General features: G+C 37.5%; 1 protein-coding gene across 2 annotated transcripts; it reads left to right on the forward strand.

Annotated features, from left to right (window-relative positions):
- The first annotated feature begins 1890 nt into the window (after nt 1-1890).
- LOC147570417 (Transducin/WD40 repeat-like superfamily protein) lies at nt 1891-13461 on the forward strand. Of its 2 annotated transcripts, none has more exons than XM_086656979.1 (25): nt 1891-2159; nt 2273-2449; nt 2804-2913; nt 3227-3392; nt 3488-3588; nt 3687-3759; nt 3884-4019; nt 5004-5164; nt 5809-5933; nt 6017-6113; nt 6683-6779; nt 7605-7656; nt 7944-8045; nt 8125-8271; nt 8389-8551; nt 8657-8887; nt 8971-9125; nt 9220-9348; nt 9454-9571; nt 9681-9876; nt 10053-10164; nt 10337-10491; nt 10638-12072; nt 12165-12359; nt 12668-13461. In XM_086656979.1, exons 2-25 carry the CDS (start codon nt 2317-2319, stop codon nt 13139-13141), a joined length of 4863 nt encoding a protein of 1620 aa, XP_086513105.1. In that variant the 5' UTR covers nt 1891-2159; nt 2273-2316; the 3' UTR covers nt 13142-13461. The 2 variants fall into 2 exon arrangements, with proteins under 2 accessions (XP_086513105.1, XP_086513104.1); XM_086656978.1 differs by having other exon boundaries at nt 1891-2154.
- The last annotated feature ends 5466 nt before the right edge of the window (nt 13462-18927 follow it).

Raw genomic sequence — 18927 nt, forward strand, 5'->3', positions numbered from 1 at the left:
ATCAATTAAAGGAGGATCAGTTCTAAGTATCTATATAGAATATATCATCCTCTCAAAACGACTAAGATTATACCTTCAATTATTCTCCAGGAGCTATGATTATACTTCCTAATTTATCATCAAAATTACACAAAATTATGAACCCCCTCGCTCAAACTCAGTACCCTCGTGGTATTATATTTGTAATGAAAGCTACATACTGTTTGCCTTGTAATTTAAACTACACCGTGAGAAACCCTTTCAAAGAGAGATACAAAACTAATATTTGGGCAACTATGGCGTGCCTTGAGTTTGCAAGTCTCTCTCCATTTATAAAACTAACTCTTATATTGTTTTTCTTGGTAACTAAACTCCAATTTGATGCATTAATTGTTGTAGAGATGATGAAAATGTTTGCAGTCAATCTAGCAACAATTTTTCTGCTATTGCGATATCATTCATGTATATATCAAATAAGTCAACAATAATGAAGTGGCTTAATTATTAACCGCGGGTGTAATATTCTTTTGTACGATACGTTATAATGCATTTATAAATTTTTTTAAAAATTCTTACATGGACCTCTGATGACATATCGCTATGGATATGAGATGTAATACTATCAATAATTCAATACCTAACTACAAGGTGATTTGAGTCGATGATATACCAACTCACCTTTCCTTGTATAACATCCTCACTATTTAGAAGTAGATGATTTTTCATATAAAAGGATGGAGGTTGATTTCTCCATTAGGGTCCGTTTGATACGTAAAAAAATATGAGTAAGAAAGTCGTTTTCACAAGAAAATCAATTTTCTACTGTTTGATAGACCCAATGAGTGAGTAAGTAACTTTCTCATTGGAAAAAAGGAAAAAGGGATGTTTTATTTTCTCACAAAAAGGTGGTCGGTCAAACCCTTTTCTCATCCTCTCCCTCTTGAAAACATGGCCTCTCTTCTGCTGGCCCCGCATGCAACAATTAGGGCAAAACCCACAAGTGTTCTTTCTCACATAACACCCTAATCTTAGATATGGATTAACCATATAAACCAATTTTAGTTCCCTCTCTATCTCACACTCTCTCAATCGATCAATTTATACGGCTAATCATCATCATCAACAATTAGGGCAAAACCCATAAGTGTTATCCTCTGATCCTCCTCTAACTGCAAAAATTCATAAACAATTTACTATCAATTATCATCATTCAATTTATTCAGATGTAGCGAATGGAAAACGTAGAGATCGAGTTCAAGAAAAGGTCTTAACGAATCACAATCATTTATCCCCAGCGTGGACATCATCCACATAGACATTTCTCGTTGTTCGGCCTCTTGAAAAGCTCCTGCATAAGCGGCATCGCTGGTTAGGCCGAGGGATCAACTTCTAAGACTTGGTTATCATCCTCAACATGAGCATGAACGTCTAGGGTTAAGATTGCTTCCAAATATGAACTCTGATATGAAATTGAGAAAAAATTGAAACCTTACTTTGAAATTGGATCGATCTTGAACCTTGATTTGAAATTCACAACTAAGTGACTTGGTGAATGATAGAAGATTGCATGATTTTCAACCTCAATGGAGAATTAAGTGAATAATCAAATTATAATTTTGATTTTTAACTATTGGGTATTTGTGAATGATGAGGAACACTGAAAATTCTAATTGCATTCTAACATTGGGGAAGAAGATGATCACGAATTCTAAAGGCACCCTCTATGTGGGGTGAATAAAAGAAGAGTCCACATGATATTTTAAGGGCAACCACAATTTCTTTACCACCCTTCCAAAATTTCTCATAACCAATCAAACACTAGAACTTGTCTTTCATATAAATTCTTTTTCTTTCCCATCGGAAAAAGTTAGATTTTCTTACTCAGACATTCTAACGTATCAAACGGACCCTTAGAGTAGTCGATTTTCTCACAATTTTGGGCAAACCAAACACACGAAACTGATATTTTTGAGAAAATGGATTTTCTCACCTGATTTTCACGCGAGGCAAACAGCCCCTATCTTTTTTCATTTCCATATTTCCATTTACGTCCTATATTGTCTATACGCCTGGTTTTTCCCCATCTCTCTCTCTCTCTCTCTCTCTCTCTAGATCTCCCTTGTCGGTCTCTATTGCTTTCATTTCACTACTTGCTATGAGAGATTGAATCAACAAGTAATGTAATCTTCTGATTTGAATTAGAAAAATCTCGAATTGGATCAATCTATCTTTACTTCTCATTTGATCTATTTTAGGGTTTAATAAGTTCATCTTCTCTCATTATTAATTGCAGATTTGGATTAAAGATATCAGCTGTGTAAATCTAGTGAGAGAAATATGGAGTGGACAGCCGTCCAGCATTTGGATCTCCGGCATGTTGATCGTGGCCTTAAGCCATTACAGCCTCATGCCGCTGCATTTCATCCTAACCAGGCACTAATTGCTGCCGCCATTGGAAACTACATAATTGGTACTAATTCCAAACCCTAGTTTTAGAAAATTGGATTCTTAGTTCATGAGCAAAATGATCAGATCTCTAGTGCTAAGATTGAAACTTTTCTTAAATCTATTTAACATAAATGTTGCACTTGAAATATGTTAGTTTGTTACTTCATGAGACTGAAGATTTTATAGAATTCAGTATTATCTAGTGAATTACCTTAAATTTCCATTAATAAGAAATTAAGCTTTTGAGTATTGATTTTTAAAACTTGTTATTAATGGAGTTTTGACGATTTGAAATCTGAGTTGAGAAGTAGTGTAGTTATACAAACCAACTTGCACTTGATAATTGTCTGATGGAGCTTAATGTTACTCTTTTCAGAATTTGATGCACTTACTGGAAGCAAGATTGCGTCGATTGACATTGGTGCCCCTGTTGTACGTATGCAATACAGTCCTACTACTGGACACACTGTGATTGCTATACTTGAGGTTGGTGCACTCTGTATCCTTCCTTACGGGTCGTTAGATCCCATTTGAGTTTTCTTGTCAAGTTGATGATAGTCAAATCGTGCAACTTCGATTGTAAAGTACAACATTTAGAATTGGATCATTTTGCAAGTATGTCGGCTAGGTAATGCCGTTTGTGTCATAGTGTTAGAATGAGTCTTTGGGTTCTTACTTGCAACTTTGTCTTTGGGAGGTTATGCATAGTTCTTATGTCGCCATTGGTATCATTATTTCGGTGTTCCTTTTATTGGAACCAGGGAATTTGTGCTGAGATACTATTTCATAATGTTTCTAGGACTGTACAATTCGATCGTGTGATTTTGACACGGAGCAGACTTGTGTTCTACATTCACCCGAAAAGAAGTCAGAACGTATTTCATCTGATACAGAAGTCCATCTCGCATTGACACCCCTCCAACCTGTTGTATTCTTTGGTTTCCACAAAAGGATGAGTGTAACAGGTTCCTCTTTTTACTATTTCCTCTTCCGCCAATGTTATTTAAGATTGCTTGGTATTTGATGTTTCTAAATCATCAATTGATCATATGGCGTGTAGTTGTTGGAACTATTGAAGGAGGAAGAGCACCAACAAAAATAAAGACGGATATGAAAAAAGCAGTTGTCAATCTTGCTTGCCACCCACGACTTCCTGTCCTGGTAACATGTTTCAGAAAATCAAATAAGGCGTACTTTTTTCTAGTGGTCAATGAATCAATATAGTTTGAATATTTACTGTTTTATGTATATGGCTACAGTATGTTGCTTATGCTGATGGTCTGATTCGAGCTTACAACATTCACACCTATGCTGTTCATTACACACTACAAAGTAAGAAAGCATATTACTTGTTAAATGGATAAATGGTTAATCATCTCTTAATGAATTGGTTCTGCGTCATTCTTTTCCGCCTGAAACAGCTTTCATATCATATTTTTTTGTGCTCATTGTACAGTTGACAATACTATTAAACTCATCGGTGCCGGTGCATTTGCTTTTCACCCAAGTTTGGAGTGGATTTTCATTGGTGATAGACGTGGTACACTTTTGGCATGGGATGTTTCAACTGAGAGACCTAACATGATTGGAATGTAAGTTTCTCACTATTAATTTTATGTTCCAAAGTGGAAACACTCAAGTGCTTGCATCAATAGAGTACAATTATAGTGGAAGACTGATTGAAATTATTAAGTATGGGTCCTTTACCAACTAAGCTCTTAAAATTGTCAATCAAATAACCACATATCTTTGTATCATCAATTCGACATAATTCAGCCTTTCTTAAATCTACATTATAGCATGTAGTTTCCACTCTCGAATTGGGACGAGTATTTTGAATGGAAAATGAAGTGCAGATATCAGTTATAATTATATACTAATACAAGAATTTGGTCCACGTGTATTTGGGATGGGCTCTAGGAGTCTAGCTAACATATAGAGTGATCATTTGTAATTTTCTTTTTAATAATTTGATTACTGAAAATTGACAACTATACAATGACTCATGATTTAAAAAATGATCTTATGTTGGCAAAGCACGCTCTATAAAAGGTTAGGAACTCAAAATTGACAACATTGTTATGGCAGCCTCCTAAGAAGCAGAAAATTCAATAAATGAGTAATTCTTAGTCCAGGCCATTTGGCTACTCCAGTGAATAAGTGAGGCCTGGGTGCTTTGGGACGGTCGTGCTTATATCTATTGAGTGGTCCTGAAAAATGGCTTTGTTCCTTTCTTTCCAAATTGCCTAGAATATGGGGTGCGGAATGAGTAGCGACAGTTTTTTTTGAGAAGATATATAATTTAAACCTTAGAGGCAAAGAGATAGGCTTCGTGATCATTTGTGGTCATCTAATTCTTAGTTGCGTATCAAAGATCGAGTTCAAGTCATTTCCATGTGAGTAGTCAGGTTTTACGAAGCAGAGATGCTTGAAGTCCACTTAGGGTTATCTTTATGGTAATTGGCAAGAAACCGTCACTTTCTGCTTTTTGAGAGGCCACTACATGATTTATTTTCTTGATAGAGGTTATATAATTTAAGCTTGTTCTGACATTTCACTCACTGTTGCAACTTCAGTACACAGGTTGGTTCACAACCAATCTCATCAATTGCATGGCTTCCTATGTTGCGGCTACTAGTTACCCTTTCCAAGGATGGAACACTTCAAGTGTGGAAAACACGTGTGATAATCAACCCGAATAGGCCGCCTGTGCAAGCAAACTTTTTCGAGCATGCTGGTCAGATCATTCTTTCCTCCATATTAGCTAGTTTCAGCTGTTTTTCCTAAGATTCTCTTGCAGCTGTTTGTAATTGAATTCTTATTTTCTTCCAGCCTACCTACATTTGTAACTTAGATTGTCTGTTAGAAGACAAATGCCTGTTTTGAAGTTAGTGAATGGTAATACGCAGGAGTCATAGTGGAGTTACTAGTTGCTTCTTAATCTGTTTAAATACTCGTACGGGATTAAAGTAGCGGTAGAAAGATAACTTAGTTACGTATTTTGATGTTGTATATCGTAGTTGGAGGATGTGAAAAATATGAAGGTAATGTTGATCAGGACTTTAGGAGTAAGAACTGATATATGTGAAATATTCGGTCTCTATAAGGCCACTTTATATCGTTTCTTGGTAACTAAATCAAGCAACCTGGGGAAGAGTGATGCTTGGCCAAGTTACTTTAAAGTTGTGCTTCGTTAAAGTAAATGTTTTTATATTATTCAAGTAGTTTTAGTTAGAGCAGAAGTTTTCAGTTCTCTTCATTTAAGCTCAGCAACATGGTAGGTTTATGATTGATACTGTAGATGAGTTTGCTCCATTGGTTTATGGTTAGTACTGTGTGGAAATAAAAATTGACTGCTAGCTTTGGCATTCTATTATGCAGGAATGGAGTCAATTGACATCACAAAGATACTGTCTCAACATGGTGGAGATGCTGTTTATCCTTTACCACGAATCAAATCATTAGTAGTTCACCCAAAATTGAATTTAGCAGCATTGCTGTTTGCAGTTAAGTCCAGGATCATATCCGATCATCAGGTTTTATCTGCTCAGTTATTGCTTGAAGAATGACTTTGTTCACTTTGTCACAGAATTTAGGTGCAGATATTCCTAAAAATAGGGCTGCTTATACTAGAGAAGGCCGGAAACAGCTGTTTGCAGTTTTGCAGAGTGCAAGGGGATCCTCCGGTGAGTAATTATTGGAATGCATTATTTGCACAATAGATGCATTAATTTTCTACTGTGTACTTTACCAAATAAACCATCTATAGGCAATTTCTCATGCATGTTTTCTGTTCCTTTGCAAATAGTCTAGTTGATATTACATTACTACCTACTCCACCATTTTAAATTTTGAATCTGAACGTGAAATAGGACAACCTCCCACTTTTGTTTTTTTTCAATTTGTGTTTATCTCGATTTTTTCTATTGACTGAAGATGTTAGAGGAGCAGTGACACAATAGTAGGTCTTTGGATGATTTATCTAACGCCAATTTTGTAAAAACAATTTTGGTTTCTTTTTCTTTTCTAGCATCCTGCTTAGGAATAGAGATTTCATTTCCAGTGAAGATTTTGAGGATACGTATATACATGGTTTCTTCAAACACTTAATTAACGGATTTACTTTTTCATGAGTTTTATATTTAGATTCTTAGTTTTTTGCAGGCACCTTTTCGAATCGTTAAAATTATGAATGCTGAGAGTATATTTTATTTTCTAGTACCTGTCGTTTTTCACTGTATCGTGTATTTTGCAGCTTCTGCTTTGAAGGAAAAACTCTCGTTACTAGGCTCATCTGGAATTTTAGCGGATCATCAACTTCAGGTTCAGCTGCAGGAGCAGAATTTGAAGGGGTAAGTCCGTTATTATCATTCCATGACATCAGAATAGCTTTCTTGAATCATGTGCAAGTTCACTCCCAACAAATCAAACAACTTAATGTGAAGCTATTGCTCTGCATATTTTGCTCCTTAGTTATTCTAAGTATTTGCTCTTTTATTTCATTATTTGAAAGAAATGCTGCCAAATATTAGCGGATTAAGCAAATGGTTTTTTGTTTGCTTACATGATTATTATATTTGTTTTATCGGCACAAGTACTGCAGCAAAGGGACCAGTGTGTCATATTTTTTCTCAGATTCCCAAGTAAATTAAGTTTTCTGAAAACTAAGATGAGAATGCAGTTATAGAACTGTAGTATAGCAATTTAATTAGTTAAGATCAAAGTTTAAAGAGGTAGTTCTAGATTTGGGTAAGACTTTGACTATATCACCTTCGTAATTGGTCTTTTTTCCTCCCAAGGGTTTTGTTAATCTTTCTTTGATCATCAACTGCTTATTTCTATATGTTTACCCTTACTTCCATCCTGTGCAGCCTAAAATAGTAAAGTAAACAAATTCCTTTTAAAACTAGATCTTCATCCTTGTCCGGTTCATGGTAGATTAGTTCTTAACTTCTTTTGGAACAACACACCAGGTCTGGCTGCTGTGGGGTTAATTATTTTGTGATATCTGTAGTTACTAATGTGGGGAACCTACAGTTTTTGTTCCCACTGCTTCTTTTTTCCCTCACTGTTTTTTTTAATCTTTTGTTGGTCGATGATTTATTGCTGTTCGAATTTTCTCCATTTACACAATATCTATTATGTATGGTGGTGAAAGGGTTTTTATCTTATGCCAGCCAAAGTCAGCTTACTATATCAGATATTGCACGGAAGGCGTTTCTTCATAGCGTATGTTTCCTTCTTAATTTAGTACTACCTTTTTATATGAGTTTTGGTCCATAAGTTGGCTCCTGTTATCACATTATCCTAGATATTGTAAAGCCTGCAGTTATGTTGTTATACCGTTTCTTACTCTTCAAAAAAAGGAAAGCAAAAGAAATTCACAATTGTTTTAAATAGTCCTACTTGCGGATAGGAACTAACCTATTTCATTCTGTGAGCTAAGGCAACTTTTTCCAATGTTCTTCATCTTTTCACTCTAAGATTCATTAATGAAGTCCATTGTCTCCTTATAGCATTTCATGGAAGGTCATTCTAAAAGTGCTCCAATATCTCGGCTGCCTCTCATCACTGTTTTGGATACTAACCACCATCTCAAGGATGTTCCTGTCTGTCAGGTACTTTGCTGAAACCTCATTACCTAGTGGTTCAGTTACGCTTGCTTTTGGTTCTTACTGCATGTCATGGTTCTTGCAGCCATTTCAATTGGAGCTGAATTTCTTCAATAAGCAAAACAGGGTTCTTCACTATCCTGTTAGGGCATTTTATATAGAGGGAGCCAACCTTATGGCATACAATCTCTGTTCAGGAGCTGATAGTATATACAAGAAGCTGTATTCCTCGGTACTGTAGATAAGTTGTTCAGGTTCTATTAAAATAAATAGTTTAACATCTGTACATGTTTTTCGTGTTATTACCTATACATTGTAGTATTCTCACTCATCCATTATTGAGTTTCAGATTCCTGGTCATGTAGAGTACTACGCCAAGAGCATGCACCACAGTATAAAACAACACCTATTTCTTGTTGTTTTCGAGTTCGCGGGTGCTGTTAAGGAAGTTGTAGTTTATTGGGAAAATACGAATTTCCATTCAGCCAATAGTAAAGAAAGTACAATTAAAGGTTTGTTGTTCAACCGATGTTCTTAATTTTTACACTGATCACTTGCTTCTGCTTCCATGCTTGTATATTTGCTCTAACCATCTCTGCCCGCATTTTGTTCTTTAGGTTGCGATGCAGCATTTATTGGTCCTAATGAAAATCAGTTTGCCATACTCGACGAGGAAAAGACAGGTTTGAGTTTGTATATCCTTCCAGGAGGGGCGGCAAAGGAAGCAGGTGGCGAAAATGGGACACTTGATATGGACAAGCCAGCTGACGCTAATGCTGGTTCAATTCGGGGCCCTGTGCAGTTTACGTTTGAAACTGAAGTTGATCGCATCTTTTCTATCCCAATAGGTAGAATTTGGAAAAACTTGTTTGTAGTGCTTCACCTAATTACTGGTATTCATCTTATAATGATCGATTTCTTCTCATCGTAGAATCAACAATCATGTATGCTCGTAATGGGAATCATATTGGCTTGGCAAAGCTTATCGAAGGATACCTCCTATCAACTAATGATAGCCAGCAAGGACCAACAAAAACGGAAGGGAAAAAGTCAATCAAATTAAAAGTAGATGAAATAGTACTGAAGGTAATTCTTTATCTCTCATTCTGATCGCTAGCATTGTTGTTTTGCATGAATCCCTCTAACCAGTAATATTACAATGCACATCTGTCTTATACAGGTCCAGTGGCAAGAAACTCTTAGAGGCAATGTTGCAGGAATATTAACTAGCCAAAGGGTGCTGATTGTCTCGGCAGATCTACAAATACTGGCAAGCAGTTCTATGAAGTTTGACAAGGGACTGCCTTCAATATCCTTCAAATAGAATTACTAATATAAAAAGAATCTTCTGCTTATTATAATCTTTTCAAAATCAGTATATCATACTTCTGTGTAAACCTTAACATGTTATTACTTCAGATCCATCTTATGGGTTGGACCTGCACTTCTTTTTTCAACTTCAACTGCCATTAGTCTGCTTGGTTGGGATGGAAAAGTCAGGACAGTCCTCTCTATTAGTATGCCGTACTCAGGTGAACCTTTTTATTTTTCATACAAATTCGAGGTTTATTATTTTTAACTATGATGTTCTATCTACATTTTTCGTTCTCTAACCAATCAGTATAAATTTCTCTAATGCAGTATTGGTCGGTGCTTTGAATGACCGATTACTGCTTGCTAATCCAACTGATATAAACCCTAGACAAAAAAAAGCGGTTGAGATAAGGAGTTGTCTCGTTGGTCTTCTTGAGCCTCTTCTTATTGGTTTCTCAACAATGCAGCAATATTTTGAGCAGAAGCTTGATCTGTCGGAAATCCTCTACCAAATAACGTCAAGGTTATTGTTCCTCCTTGATTAAAATATTATTAATAAACAATGACCAGGATTCTGGTTGACTTACGAGTTGAAACCAAACTGCTTTCACATTTTCTTTTGTATCTCAAAACACTTAACTTTATTATTGAGATACTAGTATTGACAACTCATATTCTTGATTTCTTATTGGATTGTAGGTTTGACAGTTTGCGCATAACTCCAAGGTCCCTTGATATTCTTACTAGAGGATCTCCTGTTTGTGGGGATCTTGCAGTATCATTATCCCAAGCAGGACCACAATTTACCCAGGTGAAAGCTCTTATGTTGTATATATTCTTGTGGTTGCAATTAATTTCGCTGCTTCACATATTCTGCAAACTGGGATACGTCTGATATAACTATTGTGAACTTGTGATGCCTGTTTTATGGCTTGATATACATAATACATTCTAACTTGTTTGTGTATTTTAAATTTTCATAGGTTTTGCGGTGCATCTATGCAATTAAAGCCCTCCGCTTCTCTACTGCTTTGTCAGTTTTGAAAGATGAATTCTTGCGGTCAAGAGATTATCCCCAGTGCCCTCCAACTTCCCATCTGTTCTACCGATTTCGCCAATTGGGATATGCCTGTATCAAGTATGTTTATTTAAAGTCATTTATATTATTTAGCTTGTGTCATCTCTTAGACAGCATATGTTTTTTCTTTTGTCCAAGTTCTGCTCAATCCTTTGTGTAGTAACTCGATACTCTTGTAGTTATAACCAGCTAGATGAAATTTGCAGATATGGTCAGTTCGACAGTGCTAAAGAAACATTTGAAGTTATTGCAGACTTTGAAAGTATGCTCGACCTATTTATATGCCACCTGAATCCCAGCGCTATGCGTCGTCTTGCTCAGAAATTGGAAGATGCTGGCACTGATTCAGAACTGAGACGATACTGTGAAAGAATTTTGAGAGTTCGTTCAACAGGATGGACACAAGGTATATTTGCCAATTTTGCTGCTGAGAGTATGGTTCCTAAAGGGCCGGAATGGGGAGGTGGAAACTGGGAAATCAAGACACCCATAGATATGAAGGGTATACCTCAATGGGAGCTAGCAGGAGAAGTGATGCCATACATGAAAACTGATGATGGTACAATCCCATCCATCATATCGGATCATATTGGGGTTTACTTGGGCGTAATTAAAGGAAGAGGAAATGTTATAGAAGTAAGAGAAGATAGCTTGGTTAAAGCATTTACTGCTGCAAATGCTGATAAAACGGCAAATGGTATTCAAGCATCTGCATTTACAAACTTATCGAATAAGTCCAAGGGAATGGGTGATAGTAACCTAATTGGTGCTGCTTTACCTGGTTTGGAAACCCTAGCTAAACAAACAGGAGGCTCAACTGGTGCAGATGAACAGGCAAGGGCAGAGGAGGAATTTAAGAAATCAATATACGGTAATGCTGGAGATGGTAGCAGTAGTGATGAAGAGGGAGTATCAAAGACCAAGAAGATACACATTAGAATACGAGACAAGCCCGTTGCAGCAGCTGTAGATGTTAATAAAATTAAGGAAGCGACGCGGCAATTTAAACTTGGTGAGGGCTTGGGCCCACCAATGAGTAGGACCAGGACATCGTCTGGTGGATCTCAAGATCTCTCACAGCTTTTATCTCAACCACCTGCAACTCCAGCAACTACTGGAGTTTCTGCTCCTCCTACTGATATATTTGGAACAGATACCTTGGCACTAACTCCTGCTATGGCACAGCCTGGTCCAGTGTTTTCTGGCCCAGGATCATCAGCTGGGCCGGGACCTATACCTGAAGATTTTTTCCAGAATACAATATCGTCCCTCCAGGTTGCAGCTTCCGTACCCCCTCCAGGGAGGTATACCTCAAGATTTGATCAGAATTCTCAAGGGGTTGATAACAACCAGGGGATGTCTAATCAGGCCAATGTGGCACCTGATATTGGTCTCCCAGGTGGTGGTATCCCACCTCAACCATCTCATCAACCTGGTGTCTCGATGGAGTCCATTGGGCTCCCAGATGGTGGTGTTCCACCCCAACCAACAGGCGCGACGGGTATATCCACACAGTCACAACCACAAGTTGCTCAGATGGCAGTCTCTCAGCCGATTGACCTTAGTGCACTTGAAGGATCTGCTTCCGTCCAAGCTGGGAAACCTCCTGCTCCTACTCCAACAGCTGTACGCCCTGGGCAGGTATATGAAGTGTATTGTCAGTATTTTCGTGTTTCGGTTCATTAAGCTTTTAAGTTCTAAATATAATCTTTTGTTTTTTCTTTCTTTCATAGGTTCCTCGAGGAGCTGCTGCTTCTGTGTGTTATAAAACTGGATTAGTCCATCTGGAGCAGAATCAACTCTCAGATGCTTTATCCTGTTTTGATGAAGCTTTTCTTGCACTGGCCAAGGACCAGTCCCGTGGTGCTGATATCAAAGCTCAAGCTACAATTTGTGCTCAATATAAGATTGCAGTCGCTTTACTTCAGGTATCTTTATCCAACATTCATTACCATGCAAAATTTGAAACATGGAATTGGTTGATAGGGCTAAAACACCGCCTGGGCTGATGTGCTGGAAATTACTATACTTCGCTTGACTTTTCCTGTCGTCACTCACTATATAGTTGTAACAATAATGCTAAAAATGTGAAGTACTTAATTCAGTAACCTGTTCATAAAGTTTCTAACTGTCTGATTCTTATTGGTAAAAATGATATTTGGTTTTCACATAAATAAGCTGGCTCTACACATATCGACATTGTATAGTAAGATAACTTCGGTGGGCTCTATTTCAGGAAATCGGACGGCTACAGAAGGTTCAAGGCGCTAGTGCACTTAGTGCAAAAGATGAGATGGGCAGACTCTCCCGTCATTTGGGTTCTTTACCTCTTCAAGCAAAACATCGAATAAGTTGCATAAGAACTGCCATTAAACGGAACATGGAGATCCAAAATTACGCTTACTCCAAACAGATGCTTGACCTTCTTCTCTCAAAGGCACCTCCGGGCAAGCAAGACGAATTAAGGAGCTTGAGTGACATGTGTATCCAAAGGGGATTGACCAATAAATCTATCGATCCATTAGAAGATCCTTCTCAGTTTTGTTCTGCCACACTTAGTCGTCTCTCAACCATTGGATATGATGTTTGTAATCTTTGCGGGGCAAAATTTTCTGCTGTAACAGCTCCAGGGTGTATTATCTGTGGTATGGGAAGTATTAAACGATCAGATGCAGTTGCATCAGGGCCTGTTGCTTCTCCTTTCGGCTGATCAGAGGATGTTCTCTTTATCAAAGAACGTCAAAAAAAGGTTGGAAGATCATGAATCGTTCCCCTTCTGCTTTAAAACAACCGTCTCAGGTGAACTGCGTAAATTAGATTTTTGATGAGAAGGAAAGAGACACGCTAGCTTGTACTGTATATTGATTTGTGTTCATAGATCAGGTTATCGGTTTCTGTATCCATTGTGTTTTTCAAGTTTTTATATCTTGATCTTGTTTGTTTGTATCATTTATTGTGTAGAGTTTGGAACTTAATTTTGAAGTGGTAATTTGAGCTGATTGAATAGAACACTATAACTGGTTTTCGATACCGAATCACTTTTTATTTGAACAACAAAAGCTTAATAGAGATGAAAGCAAATGGTTAGGTTAGACTTTTGTAAGCCAAGGCAGGTTTGGATTTGTATATGCGTAGATTGTAATCCACAGATGAAACAAGGTGTTCTGTGGTTGACATTCTTTTAAAAAATCCCCCATAATCTTCGTGTAGTTGAAAGATTGAGGCTGTTTATTATGTACTTCAATTTTTGAAACTGAGCCTACCAGCCTCTATTCTCTCAATAGTCAAATAGGACATATGATAGAGGCCTCTATGAGTTAATAGTTTACCTTGCCAGTCGTTTCATTAACAAAATATATTGAAACTAGGGAGTTTTCTTATCTTGCTAGTAGTTTCATTATCAAAACACATTGAAACTAGGGAGATTTACAATCATTTGAAGAAACTAAGGATTTTACAATCATTTGAAGTTTGACTCAAACTTGGTGAATGTTTGGATGGACAAACAAACTAGTAAAATTTACAATCACATGGGATGATTAGATGGACAAGTGTTAATTGTACCTTCAGTTTTAAATTATTGTTATTTATGGTGTGTTTGGTTGCTATATTCCTAAATAGAATTCCTACTAAGACCGAGAGTTGTTAGGGGCTAAAATCTCATTCTACTTCCTAGGATGTTAGATTATTAAAGGCCATATTTCAAACTTAAAATCAACTCAAGAAAATATGTCCTTAAAGAGATTTGTTTTTTTATACGAAAACATTTTTTTAGAGATCTTTTTTTTTTGGGTTAATTCCGTTTTGGCCCCCGATTTGTGACCAACTGGCCGTTTTAGCCCCCATAAGTGTCCGGCAGTTCGTTTTGGCCCCAAAAATTTCCTAATTGGCCCCAAATGTTTTCCAACCTCCCAATTATACCCCCATGGCATTTCTGTAATTTATTTATTTATTTTTCCTTGTCCACCTCATCAAACAATTAGAACATCACCTCTGTCCACCTCACCCATCTTCTCCGGCGAAAACTTGCCGGCCGGAATTTTTTATTCCGGCCGGCCAACTTTACCAAAAAAATTAAAAAAAAAAATTTCCTTTCTCTCTCTTCTTCTTTTTCTCTCTCCTCTTCTTCTTCTTCTTTCTCTTTCTTCTCTTCTTCTTCTTTCTCTCTCTTTCTCTTCTTCTCTCTCTCTCTCTCTCTACTACCGTCGGCGAAGGGGAGGATACCCTTCGCCGGACGTCTGGTTTCCAGACCTTCACGGTCTGGAAACCAGACGTCCGGCGAAGGGGATCCTCCCCTTCGCCGGACAGTAGTAGAGAGAGAGGAAGAGAGAGAGAGAGAGAGAGGAAGAGAGAGAGAGAGAGAGAGGAAGAAGAAAAGAGAGAGAAAGAAGAAGAAGAATAAGAGAGAGAAAGAAGAAGAAGAGAGAGAAAGAAGAAGAAGAGAGAGAAAGAAATTTTTTTTTTTTTTAAAGGTGGCCGGCCGGAATTTTTTATTCCGGCCGGCAACCTTTCGCCGGAGAAGAAGGATGAGGTGGAGAGGAGGTGGTGAGATGGAGGAGAGATAAGGTGAAGTGGATGATAAAGAAAGGGGTGATGTGACTTTTTTTTGTTTTTACCTTTTTTCAGAAATAATTCTATTTTGGCCCCCGAGGATAATTTCGTCAAAAATTTGGCCCTTGGGGCCAAAACGAACTGCCGGACACTTATGGGGGCTAAAACGGCCAGTTGGTCACAAATCGGGGGCCAAAACGGAATTAACCCTTTTTTTTTCAAAAATGATGTTTTCTCCAAAAACAAATTTTTCAGAAATGATGTTTTCTCCAAAAACAAATTTTTCAGAAATCATTTTCTTAAAAATCTGTTTTTTTTTCCTGATAATTTTTTCTTCAGAACCTTATTTTGCAGATTTTTTTTTCGAAATCGTTGTTTTTTCTATTTTTTGTTTCAGGAAAGGTTTTCGAGAAAAAAAAAGAAACAGTTTTCTTCAAAAAAAAAATCATTTATGTACAAATACCTCCTTTATAACTAAATCTTCTGCGCATATATACTACATTTTAGTACAAATATTCTATACTTCTCATAGAAAGACATATAATGTAAACTACAGTTGTGGTTTGAAGCAAAACTTATTCTGCTTCGATGTTTGTATATTTTCCATATGAATATGCTCTGGATTAATTCATTCTTTGTTGTCTCCCGTGAAAACAACAAAATATAACATTTCATTGGCCAAAACAGAAAAACTAGAAGCAAAATTTATTTTGTATACGATTTTAACAAAAAAAGCAACACAAAATTTATTTTTTAACTACAGAAAACTCCCAAATTATATTTGGAAATTATAAAAGCTAACTTAATTGTTAGATGCCAAGGAAACAAAAACATCCACAAAACATATCTTGCTTTCCCCATAATCAAAATTCAGAAATCCTAAACCCCCTTTTGAGTAGAAATTCATGGTTATTTTTTGAGTTATTTCCTATTTGCCCTCCTACATTGTGACCAGCTTCCTTTTTGGTCTTCTAGTTTTCATAAATTTAATTTTGACCCCCTATTTTCATGTAAATGACGTAACTACCCTTCCTAATTTCAAATAAAACATTTAAAAAAAAAATTATTTCCACCTCACCTCTCTCTCTCCACCTCACCTCTCTATCTCCACCTTACTTCTCTCTTTCTCCACCTCACTTCTCTCTCTCCACCTCAATATGTCTTCTCCGACGAAGGTCGCCGGACGAAAAATTTTCTGATCCGACGACCTTCGTCGGAGAAGACATAGTGAGGTGGAGAGAAAGAGGTTAGGTGGAGAGAGAGAGGTTAGGTGGAGAGAGAGAGGTTAGGTGGAGACAGAGAGGTGAGGTGGAAAGAAAGAGGTGAGGTGGAAATAATTTTTTTCTTAATATTTTATTTTGAAATTAGGAAGGGTAGTTACACCATTTACATGAAAATAGAGGTCAAATTTGAATCTATGAAAAATAAGATGTCAAAAAAAAAGCTGGTCACAAAGTAGGGGCCAAATAAGAAATAACTCTTATTTTTTTTTGTCGAAGAAAATCATGGTTATAGATCATCCATGTTTACAACACTCAAAAAACCCTAAAACCTTTCATTCAAAGAATCAATAAAAGAGAAACATACACAAACCTAGATAAAAACATCATATAACAACTGAAATAAGAAAAAAAATCGAATCTGAAAGGATCCCATTTTGTACCTTGGATTGTACCTTCTCGATTAAGTTGGTGCTTCTGTCGTTGGTGGGGTCGGATGATGATTCCGGTTCACGGATAGGTTACCAGAGAGAGAAAGGGTGTGTTATGGGAGAGAGTGAGAGAAATATATAGAGAGATGGACCGAAATCATAACACACCCCTTCTCTTTTGCTCTCATTTTCTCTCATAACACACCTCCTTCTCCCTCTGGTAACCTATCAGAATCATCAACCGACCCCACCAACGACAGAAGCACCAACTTAATCGAGAAGGTACAATCTAAGCTCAAAAGAGAAAGAGGGAGAGATCTGGACCTAGATATACTAGAGGGAGAGAGAATTGGTGACCCTTTATTTTGTACGAGAATTAGGGAGAGACGTATTGGGTAATGAATTTGTTACGTTGAGGGTACTATGGACCAACCACCTAAAGGACTAAAAATCCATTTTCTTGGCAAGATAAGACCTAAGTGTTAGTTATAGTTATGTCATAGTTAGTTATAAGAGTGTTAAGTGTTAAGTGTTAGTTAGTTACACTTATGTTAGTGTTAAGTGTTAGTTATAAGAGTGAGGGTTATGCTTTGTTTTTGTCCCTTGATCAAGGGTATTCTTGTAACACTTAAACCCTATGTTTATCTCTATATATACTATGCAGCCCTACTCGAGTGGGCATCCTTGAGGTTTCAAACATTCTTCATGGTATCAAGAGCCTAAAAGATCTCAAAGTTTTCAGTGCCTCCTTCTTCCTTTTCTTCATCCTCATCTTCAACTTCTTTTCTTTTCAATGGCAGCTCCAATCGAGCAATCTAACCCACCCATTATTGAAAGTCCATCAAACCCAATCTCCATTACTCCCTCTTCCCCTGTTCCCTCCCCTACTATGTCTACTCTTCCTACCTTGACTAATATTGCTAATCTCATTTCTATTCGTCTTGATCATTCTAACTACCTTCTTTGGAAAAGCCAGCTTCTACCCATTCTCCATTCTCAAGACCTCTTCAAATTTGTGGATGGTTCTCTCCCTCCACCATCACCTACTCTCCCCTCTTCATCTGATTCTTCCTCTATACCAAATCCTGACTATGTGTATTGGTATAGAGTCGACCAAATGCTACTCTCCTGGCTCAATGCTACTCTTACAGAGCCCATTTTAGCTCAAGTTCTTGGACTTAACTCTTCAAAAGCTGTTTGGGAATCACTTGAACAAACCTTCTCTTCCCTTAACTCTGCTAGGCTTATGAATCTCAAGCTTCAACTCCAAACATCAAAGAAAGGCTCTCTCTCTGTTTCTGATTATCTTCTTAAACTCAAAACATTATCTGATTCACTAGCTGCTATTGGTCATCCTGTAGCAGATGATGAGCTTGTTCTTATTGTTCTTGCTGGTCTTGGACCTGAATATGAAAGTTTTGTGACCTCTGTCACTACTAGAGCCATTCCTCCCTCATATTCTGAACTTCACTCTCTTCTCCTCACCCAAGAGTTCAGACTTCAATTTATCTCAACTTCTTCCACCACTAACCCCACAGCTCTTCTCACTCAAACACCTTTATCTCCTTCATCTTCATCACCCCCTTTTTCTCGCTCATTCAACCCCAATCAAAATTTCAATAGGGGCTATAGGGGTCGCTCTTCTTACAGAGGTGGTGGTCGTGGAAGAAACTCCAATAGAGGGGGTTATTCAAGGCAATCTGTTCTAGGTCCACCTCCCTCTAGACAATCAATTGTCTGTCAATACTGTGGCAAGTATGGCCACACTGCTCGTCAATGTTATTCTCTCAATCGAACAAATGAGCTGAATCAGTCCTTTGCTGCCTTAGGGATTGATTCCATTACTGCTGATCCACATTGGTATGTGGACTCGGGAGCCACTTCTCATATAACTTCTGATGCAGCCTCTCAAATTTCTCGATCAGATGTTGTTCTCCCTGAAAGTGTGATGGTTGGAAATGGCAACACAGCTTCTGTTAATGGTGTTGGTAACTATCTTATCCCTTTTTCTAATATTATACTTCAAGACACTTTACTTGTTCCTTCCTTCAAGAAGAATCTTATTTCTCTCTCTAAACTTCTTGTTGATCTAAATTGTATTGCCATTTTTCATCGCCATGGTTTTCTGGTTCAGGACCTTCCCACAGGGAAGACACTCCTCGAAGGCAAGATGTCTAATGGTCTATTCCAAGTCTCTCCTCCATCCATCAGTACTCCTTCTCTCAACCTTTTTGCTCAGGCTGTTCCACCTGGTTCTCGCACCTCCTCTGAAGTTTGGCATCGTCGTCTTGCAC

The sequence above is a fragment of the Eschscholzia californica genome, unplaced genomic scaffold (assembly GCF_041429995.1).
Source record: "Eschscholzia californica isolate CP2 unplaced genomic scaffold, dmEscCali1.0.p SCAF_1, whole genome shotgun sequence".
NCBI lineage: Eukaryota > Viridiplantae > Streptophyta > Magnoliopsida > Ranunculales > Papaveraceae > Eschscholzia > Eschscholzia californica.

Coding starts and splice junctions, on each gene's coding strand:
- LOC147570417 (XM_086656979.1), top strand. CDS start 2,317: ATGGAGTGGACAGCCGTCCAGCATTTGGATCTCCGGCATGTTGATCGT. Junction 4,020..5,003: donor AGACCTAACATGATTGGAAT/GTAAGTTTCTCA, acceptor TTGCAACTTCAG/TACACAGGTTGGTTCACAAC. Junction 10,492..10,637: donor TTGGGATATGCCTGTATCAA/GTATGTTTATTT, acceptor TGAAATTTGCAG/ATATGGTCAGTTCGACAGTG.